Raw genomic sequence first — 10,296 nt, 5'->3', positions numbered from 1 at the left:
TCATTGACCTTTCATTTACATGAATACAGGTACTGCATGTAAAACGGTTTTAAACCAAATATTTTTCAATATTAAAGATGAAAAGTATTAATAATAATGAGGGCAAAAAGACCCTGTGGCAAATCAAACCATACCTACTATCCTGCGCACTTAAATATCCCATGACTACTGTCATAGGGGGATCCCGGCCCCCCCCCTGCTTTCGTGGGAAAAATTTGGTTGATTATATAGGGGATCACTGAAGCATGACTGGAGCGGCCCCCTTAGGTCAGTCAGCGCTCCCCCCCCTTATGAAAATTTCTGGATCCGCCACTGACTGTCCTATTTTTCATGTCCCCCATTTGCAAAATCCTTAATCCACTCCTGCTTTCTACTAACTTTCTCTTTCATGTATGTTGAAAACCTATATACTATTGATATATACAATGTATGTTACCATTGTTCCCTTTGTTGAAATCCTACAGCCAGTAGCAAGTGTACAATAAAAACCAAACAAGTTCTACAATAAAATAGCTAGAAAAGGACATTCTAGTCTGAACTATATTACATGAATCGATGGTGTTTGGGGACAGAACTTCATATCTGTACAGATTATACACCAGCCTGTTTATCAATCCTTATTAATCGAAAACAATATGTTATAAATATATTTTTATACAATATATAATATACATTTCAAATATGCTGCTCTAAAGCCTGCCCATTACTTTTACTATCAATTTATATTTCATTGCACAAAGATCTGAACATTACTTAATCTTATTCTTTTTCAGGAACATTGGCAGAGCGGAAAACCCTTAAGAAAACAGCAATCCCAAGCATTTTCCAATGGATTCAAGAAACTCCAAAATCAATAAATGATATTAAGAGAGACAAAAGACATAAAGACCGGTTACTTGAAAAAAGAAATTTATTGATAGAATTTAAAAATTCATGCTTAGACATAAATAGTAATGAAATTATAAATGAGGAGAATGCACTTGTTCTTGATAGTGATTTAGTAGTAGGGAATGAAGAAATAATTACAGATTGTTCAGATATTATTGTTAATGAACCAGAATTGATGGATACTAGTATTCCTGTGGAAAAACATGTGTCAGTAGCTTCACAAACACTAAAACACAGAATGTTTTCTGCTGAAAATTTCAGAAATGACACAGCTGGATTGCATTTTTACACAGAAGTTGAAAATATTGAGAAATTTTTCTTTATTTTATACACACTTGGACCTTCAGCCTTTTGCCTACAATATATTTTTCACAATGTTGTGAACATTAGTGTTCCTGATAAATTTTTCTTGGTTCTAATGAAATTAAGGCGACATACCACTAACTTTGAACTGTCAAGAATGTTTGAAATGTCTGAAAAGGCCGTGCAGAATATTATAATTACATGGATCAACTTTATGGCAAAGCAGTGGGGTGAAATAAACATTTGGCCATCAGGTGATCTTGTAAGATATTATGCACCAACCAGCTTTAAAAAAAATTTCCCGAGTACTCGAGTTATAGTGGACGGCACAGAATTTCCTATAAAAAAACCTAAAAATCCAAAATCACAACAGAAAACTTTCTCCACTTACAAAAACAGGAATACTGTAAAGGTTCTTGTAGGCTCTACACCTGGTGGATTGGTTTCATTTATTTCACCAGCATATGGCGGAAGTGCGAGTGATCGTCAAATAACGGAGCGCAGTTCTTTAATGACCAGTTGTGATCCGTATGATAGCATAATGTCAGACAAAGGTTTCAGTGTACAAGACCTCTTTGCAACTCAAAATGTTGCCATCAATATGCCTACATTCTTTAAAAAGAAAAACAGATTGACAGGAGAAACTGTGATAAAAGATAGAAAAATTTCGAGCAAAAGGGTTCACATAGAGCGAATTATTGGGCTGGCAAAAACTTTTAAAATTTTAACTGAACCAATGACAGCAACAGAAACAAAACTGTCAACTGAAATAACTTTTGTGTGTTTCTTCTTGTGCAATTTCAGAAAATGCATAGTTTCCAAAAATGCTTGAATAACTTGTAAAGTTCTTCTAAGTAAATTTTAATAAGTTTATATTTTCTTGTGTGACTTTGTACAAATAACAATCAATCAATCATATAAAAATAAGATGTGGTATAATCGCCAGTTTTGCAAGACAACTATATTATATATATACATGTACATGTATATATCAGTCTTCATGATAAACTTTTAAATCTACATGCCCGGAGCTCAATTTTTGGAAAATTTTAGTTCGATTCTGTTGGCCTGTAGAGATGATTTTTTACAGGCCCAACAGCAATTTTACAATCCTGGGCTGCTGGGCCTGTGGCTAAGCGTGAAGACATATATATATAGCTATCAACCAGAACCAAAGGACATGAACTTAAGCATATATACCAGGAGGTCATTTATTTAATATTGATAGCAATAAATTTAATGCCTTTTTAGAAGTTTACCTAATAAATGCCGGGAAAGATATCCACCCCCTTTTCTATAAAAGGGTTTGGAGTCCAATATTTCATGGCTAATTTTATTTAATTATTGTTGACAAATGCAAACATCTTTCTGAACATGCATGAAATAGTAGCCACTGGACATTAAGCAACCAACAATCAATCAATCAAATGCAAACAGTACCAATTGACTTAACCGCAAAACTTAACCAATCACTCATGCATAAAGGGGAAGGTTGAGCACAGTTTGGTTTCTGAACAAGTTCAATCCTGCCACAGTCAGTGCCGGTCCAAAATCAGAAGCATGTAATACAGTCGTGGTATAGTTACAAATGAGACAACTATCCAAATGATGTGGATATATTAATTATAGGTCACCGTCAACAATGAGAAAAACACATAGCTTAGTCAGTTATAAACAGTCACTTCATGAACTAGAATCTCTAAAGAACTGAAGTTGCTCACCTAGGTCTACATGTATGTGCGTCTTCAACAATTGACACTCTCCAAAATTATAGACTAGATATAGAATTCATGACAAAAATCCCTATTTTTTTTATCTTGTACAATGTACATGTATTGATATTTTTTTTCTGTTTACACTCTCTGTCTTGCTGATCAGTTTTCTATTAAGTCTGAATCTATCTTTTATGGGTTTCTAAAGAATAAGACAATAATATAAAAAATTTGTATGGGTTCCAGGGAACCAAATGTCTCGCCTACTTTTGCTGTTAGTCGCAGGCTCAACAAAAATGGGGAAATAATTATTAAAAATTTTCCTCTAGATACTATCTTTTGAATGTAAGAAGCTTCTGTTCAAGTTTGGTAAGAATCCAGGATGGTTTATGAATCTAATAAATGTTTTAAAAACTTTAACTGCAGACTGTATGTAATGTTAACTGGAAGAAAAACTTCAGTCCATTTACAGTGTATAAGTAATATACGGAAAAACAGGAAATTTTTTTTTACAAAATTTCCTTCTAGATACTAGCTTTTGATCATAAATAAGCTTCTGTCCAAGTTTGGTACAAATCGAGGTTAGTTTAAGAAAGTTATTAAAATTTGAAAAACTTTAAAAAACAGAGTGAATATTTGTGGACGCCGCCGCGGCCGACGGAATGTAGGATCGCTATGTCTTGCCTTTGAGACAAAAGTTGCAGGCTCGACAAAAATTGAAAAATTAACCATGAAAAAGTTAGTCTTACTCATATAGCTGCCAGACAGACAATGTGCATCCTACAATCACTGCTTACGCCAAATACAGTCGACCTACTGCTTATAATAGTATCCAAGAAGGGTAAGCAAATCCTGTTTCACATATGGCACTAGTTATGTTACTCATCTTCAAAACTTCAGGTAGTGCAAAACAAAAATAATCTCTTAAATTTTAATAAATAATATTAATAAAACTTGTAAACATACATTGAGCATACAACATGTAATAAATATATAATAAAATTATTTAACATGCAACCATAAATTTTAAAATTAAACTTAACAACTTACAACATATAGAGTTGCGTAGACTTCAAAACTCTTTAGTTTACTGACTAGATAATTGTTTTATATATCACAATACAACTTGATTTCAAACTCTACAAAATTCATTTTGTAATTTAGCATGATTTAATAAACTGCTTCGCTGAGCACAGCTGGATATGCCCGCAGAGGTCCAACCCTGAACAGTTGGGGCAAAAATGGACACAATATTAAAGCTTGATACAGGTCTGAATTTGGATTGTAATTAAATATTTGACATAATGTAGGTTTCTGAATAAATGTAGTCAAAGAACTTGAAATTGGTTATATGAATTGAATTTATATTCAATTAAAGATTTCTTGCTGTTGTGCAATACATTGTGCTGTTGCACAATACTTAGTAAATCTGTTGTCAGCTTTAAACAAATAAAGTAAGTAATGAGAACTGCTGAAAGCATTTTTGAGTTATTGTCCAAAAACTGGAAAATCCAACCCTTTTTTAATGAATAAAACCCCATAACTCAGAAATGTAAAATCTAAAATTTATAAAATTCTAAAGGAAGCTTACATCAACAGATATAAACAATTCACCAAAGTTTCATGAGAACTGCTGAAAGCATTTTTTAGTAATTGTCAGGAAACTGGAAAATCAATACAAGAGTGCACACACTGAAATGTCTCGCCTTCTTTACTAATCATTGATATTATGTTGATAGACCTAAATATAAAGCTTTATTACAACTGTCAAATAAACTTAACATTAACCAAGTAAACTAAACATTGACCAATGAACCACAAAAATGAGGTCAAGGTCAGATGAACCATGCTAGGCAGGCATGTACAGCTAACAATTCTTCCATACAACAAATATAGTTGACCTATTGCTCATAGTTTAAGAAAAACAGACAAAAACACAAAAACTTAACACTGAGCAATGAACCTTGAAAATGAGGTCAAGGTCAAATAAAACCTGCGTGACTGACATATAGATCATAAATTATTTCCATACACCAAATATAGTTGGTATTAGAAAAAAAGACCAAAACTCAAAAACTTAACTTTGACCACTGAAACATGAAAATGAGGTCAAGGTCAGATGACACCTGCCAGCTAGACATGAACACCTTACAATCATTCCATACACCAAATATAGTAGACCTTTTGCATACAGTATTAGAAAAAAAGACCAAAACTCAAAAACTTAACTTTGACCACTGAACCATGAAAATGAGGTCAAGGTCAGATGACACCTGTCAGCTAGACATGTACACCTTACAATCATTCCATACATCAAATATAGTAGACCTATTGCATACAGTATAAGAAAAACAGACCAAAACACAAAAACTTGTCTATAACCACTGAACCATGAAAATGAGGTCAAGGTCAGATGACACCTGCCAGTTGGACATGTACACCTTACAGTCCTTCCATACACCGAATATACTAGACCTATTGCTTATAGTATCTGAGATATGGACTTGACCACCAAAACTTAACCTTGTTCACTGATCCATGAAATGAGGTCGAGGTCAAGTGAAAACTGTCTGACGGGCATGAGGACCTTGCAAGGTACGCACATACCAAATATAGTTATCCTATTACTTATAATAAGAGAGAATTTAACATTACAAAAAATCTTAACTTTTTTTTCAAGTAGTCACTGAACCATGAAAATGAGGTCAAGGACATTGGACATGTGACTGACGGAAACCTCGTAACATGAGGCATCCATATACAAAGTATGAAGCATCCAGATCTTCCACCCTCTAAAATATAAAGCTTTTAAGAAGTTAGCTAACGCCGCCGCCGGATCACTATCCCTATGGCTATGTCGAGCTTTCTGCGACAAAAGTCGCAGGCTCGACAAAAACCATGTAACTCGGAAACATTAAATCTAAAACTTATAAAAATCCAAAAGGGAATAAACAATTCATCAAAGTTTCATGCATATTGGTTTAAGCTTTTTTGAGTTTATGTCCAACATGTTGACGACGGACAGACGATCAACGGTATACCATAATACGTCCCGTAAAGGGCGTATAAATATAAAGATATGTGTGTTCAGGTGTAAAAAGGTCTACATCTCTGTTGCAAACAAAACTGAAGGACAAGAGTGCACATGCTTTTAATAATGTGGAACTATACCTCTTTATAGAAGTATTTTTTTTAGAATTGCTGGTTTAAAGTACCTGGTGTAAAATTCATGTAGCTTGCTGAGCATTTGAGCTATAAATGCATCATCTTTCATTATACGAAAACATTTACTGTCACAAAGAGTATATACAATAAAATCACAATAAAGGCGATTTGAACAGTATAGCTGACCCTGAACCTGATAATAGTAATTGTGATTATGATTGAGATGCAAAATGTCATCAGTTATAGAAAGATAAGGCACTGTACTTGCAGATACGATCTTGTCTCTTGCAGAAAACGGACACTTTACTTCAACTATAACCTTATCTGATACTACTCCATCAGGTGAGGATCCAAGAAATGGCAAATGCTTAGAAACAAAAATACCACAATCTGTAACACTGCATTCAGTTTCTCTTTCATATTCTTTGATAGCAATGTTTTCATATCTCTTACCATATTCTGTTGCTTTAGACTTGAATATTTTTGGATCAATAATTTCCAAAGCTACTTTTTCTGGGTCTGACCTATCAGTAAGTTTACAAATTCTCCCAAAATTAGAGGACTGCAGTCGTTTTTGTCTCTCTATATGCCATTGTTTATTGGCCTGTTGTCCTCGTGTCTGTTGTTCATTTCTTGAAATATGTTCATCATTCATAGTTATAAGCCCAAATTGATTTAAAAAGATATCTTCAGGACATTTCTGTAGATAATCATGATCATGAGCTAAAGCTCTTATGTTGCAAGGTTCAAAAAGTTGATTTATTGGCATGCAAGAAAAGGAAATTGCGGCAAAGTTAATACATGAATTTCTAAAAAATGCTTCATACGAAGAACTGTTTATAAATTCTGGTTTACGAGGTTCATAAGAAATATTTGTGCTTTCATCAGCTCCTGGAATATTTATATCCTTTGCTTTTGCTGGAGAGCCAGTGTATTTTTTTCACTTTGTGAAATGATTGTAACTTTTCAGTACATGTATTTTCCACTAATACAGAACCTTTACTAGAAAATACATGAGCCCCATATATAACTGCAGCAACATGTTTACAGTGAGCATTTGGGCCCATACCTGCCCCACATTCACATTGTGCTTCTAAAATCTGTCCGTCAGAACTTATACAAACATCAACTGTGTACACAACAGATTTTTTCATTTCAGCTCTACATCCACTTTTTAAATAATAACAACTTTCTTCGTCACTTTTGAATAATCTCATGTAACACAAGTATTTTTCTTTATAGAGGTTAATGGGTGTTTGATCAAGCTTCTTTTCAAACAATCCCAAGTACAATTTAAGATCATCGACCTCCACTTTTGCAAATTTTCTGTCACTATTTAAATCTTTGTACACCATAGCATCTGGCAATTTCATTACATATTCTGACGAAACAGGGTTGTCACATTTTCCAAAATTAAAGTTTCTTTCATAGGCTTCCAATCTACAAAACATAATCAATAAATCAAGCTTTTTAAAGAATCTATTTTTCTTTCATCTGTTTTATTTTACCTGGTGTTTATTTGAAAATAAGTAATCCGTTTTGTAATCTGTTTGTAGAAAATTCTTCAGGCCCTACATGAAAAGTTGAGATCTCAAAAACTATTTTAATCTTTATTTCTTTTTGTACATGTTTTTTTCAATGTCTCAACTCAGTTAATCAAATGTTTTGTTTCACTTGCTGCATTCAAAACTTTTAAGCTCAAGACAATTAAGAGTTGTATAGAGTAACATGGACAAGCACCTGTTTATAATATTATTGAAGATTGTATGTTGCCCTCTTGGCTCTAGATTTTCTTTTATTTCTATTGTTGGAATGCTGTCAATCAAGTCAATTAACATACATGTATATATTTAGTTGGTTTAGTGAATTAATAATTTATTTAAAAATACAATCACCATGAACAATTAATGAAGGCATGATCATGATGCTGAAGTTCAAATTTGGATAACATTAAACAATCATTTAATCATTTTTAATGTAAAATTATTCAAATAGCCCTAACTCTATTTTTTATATTGTTGTTTGAGTTAACATTATAAACAGTCCAGGTTTAACTTTATCATGTTTACAGACTTGACTTAATAATTGGTCCAAGTTGTCCAATATTTTCTTTCAAGAACAAACATTTTGTAATATGACAGCAAGTGTTATTGGGTCATTACAAGTGTTATTCGGATAATAACGGTGTTATTCGGTCATTCGTGTTACCCTAACTGTGCAGTAAGGGATTTAACTCTATAGAGTTATTACAGAAAATATCTTACATGTGTTATTACAGATATTTTTATGAGTTGTCTACTCTTTAATCCTTAAATTTTCTAAATCTGTAATAACATATGTTTGTTATTTGTAAAATAAATCACCAACATTTTAATTTTTAGTGGACTCTAGGGAACTCTAGAAAGTTTGCACAGAAACTAAATGCATAGCCTTGATAACTTATTTTTGAATTAAATTAATACATTTATCATTAACCATGGTAAATCAATGAGACGAGGCTTTCAAGTGATAATCTTAGCTGTAATAACAAGGCTTAGTTATTAAAGGCATGTAGCTTATTATATGAGGCACTTGGGAATTACTAGGAAGCTTGCACAGAACCTCATTACATGCTCTGATCATTATTTCTTACAATGAATTAAAATATATTGTAATTAAACATGATGTATGTCTGAGCAAATGCTTTGGAGTGATAAATAGAAGCTGTAATAACACCCTTTAGTTATTACAGGCATATTTTTTCTGTAATAACATAGGTGTACTATGCATGATTGGCAAAATATGAACTGCTTTATCTTTCTATAGTTAAGTATACATAAAGACAACAGTAATATCAATAAAACTTGTATACATTTTATCAAAACTAATGATGTTTATTGTCCCTTTGAAACATGTAACATACATGCATACAGAATACATACATGTACTGTACATATGTTATCACAGGTCTTTGATTTTTTAGTCCACAATAACAAATGTATGTTATTTTTCTCTAATAACCCTATAGAGTAATATCTTTGACTGCCGTGTTACTGAGGTGATACATGCATTTAAAAAGGATTATACTGTTGGTATGCAAAGAAAATGTGATATGTAGTTCCCTGCTTAACCCCTCCCCTCCCCTAACCTAAATAAGCCTCTGCCATTTATTTTCAATTGCATTTGACAGTCTCTAATATTCAATTACGGTTAAATGCGCTAGATTTTTTAAAAGGGAAAAGATGACAAGAATCGGTCTCTGGTTTATATGAAATAAAACTTGTTTCGTCAAAATTTCATGATTGGTACAGCCGTCGTCGTTAAATTTTTAGGTATACATATGTTTATTTCAGTACTATCATTTTTCTTACCGTTCAATTAATTCTTTCTTCCTCCCTGACACTTTAGCATGTCTCTTCTTTAATTCATTCCGCAACTCAACGAGGGAAAGAGAACAGTATTTTTCCATCGTCCGCCAAGGCGGAAGTGTAAACAAACAACCAATGTGATCGCAACGCCACCTATGCCGTAAAGGGAAATAAATCACTCCGGTTTCTCATTGATGGCTCACAATATTTCGGGCCTTTGGATAACACATTTCGCAGAGAAGTGTTATTGACAATGTTTAGGTCACCAGTAATAACATGGCCGGTCGGATAATATACGAATTGGGAACTAGCAAAGGTGCAATGAGGAGGTTTATACTTGACGTCGTCAATATTGAAATCCTGTAACACGTGTTTCAAATTGATAAATTTTCACAATTTTTATATTCAAGCTATAAGAAAACATTTATCAAAAATACAAGGCTCGTAGTTTTGTATGCCAAGCGTGTTTTTGTTTCAAAATAATATTAGTTGGTTAAAGATTACTCAATTGATACTTTATTCACCTATTGTTAGTCAAAGACACAAATGATTGGGTTGGAATTGTGTACTAATTTATAACCTTTTCCATGCCATACCCGTAGTTGTAGTTGTATGTGTGTTAGTTGTATGATTTATTCTAACATTTTTGAAGTGAAACGCAAAACGATTATATGCTCCACCGAAAACAATCATTAATTTGCGCAAAAAGTAGACCAAAACAGTTTTCGTTGTGTTAACATCATATTATCAAACAGCGTTTTTGTTTACATCTACTGAAATTGACTCATAAAATTTTTTATATAGGTATATAGTTGGTCTTTGTGCAGCATAACATGCTATAAATTAAGCCTTTATGGGATTTGCATACCACACGCACATTC

At 33.0% G+C, this 10,296-nt stretch overlaps 2 protein-coding genes across 2 annotated transcripts; one reads left to right on the top strand and one right to left on the bottom strand.

Moving 5' to 3' along the window:
- Nucleotides 1-1,027: 1,027 nt before the first annotated feature.
- Nucleotides 1,028-2,023, top strand: LOC127710858 (uncharacterized). Its single transcript, XM_052216818.1, has one exon. The coding sequence runs from the start codon at nucleotides 1,064-1,066 to the stop codon at nucleotides 2,021-2,023; it is 960 nt and encodes a 319-aa protein (XP_052072778.1). The 5' UTR covers nucleotides 1,028-1,063.
- Nucleotides 2,024-5,736: 3,713 nt separating this feature from the next.
- Nucleotides 5,737-9,575, bottom strand: LOC127710859 (uncharacterized). Its single transcript, XM_052216819.1, has 2 exons — nucleotides 9,419-9,575; nucleotides 5,737-7,508 (listed from the first exon to the last, which is right to left on the bottom strand). The coding sequence occupies exon 2, from the start codon at nucleotides 6,835-6,837 to the stop codon at nucleotides 6,079-6,081; it is 759 nt and encodes a 252-aa protein (XP_052072779.1). The 5' UTR covers nucleotides 6,838-7,508; nucleotides 9,419-9,575; the 3' UTR covers nucleotides 5,737-6,078.
- Between the last annotated feature and the right edge of the window lie 721 nt (nucleotides 9,576-10,296).

This window comes from Mytilus californianus, unplaced genomic scaffold (genome assembly GCF_021869535.1).
Source record: "Mytilus californianus isolate M0D057914Y unplaced genomic scaffold, xbMytCali1.0.p SCAF_8, whole genome shotgun sequence".
In the NCBI taxonomy this organism is placed as follows: domain Eukaryota; kingdom Metazoa; phylum Mollusca; class Bivalvia; order Mytilida; family Mytilidae; genus Mytilus; species Mytilus californianus.
This window is presented reverse-complemented; position numbering and strand designations above follow the sequence as displayed.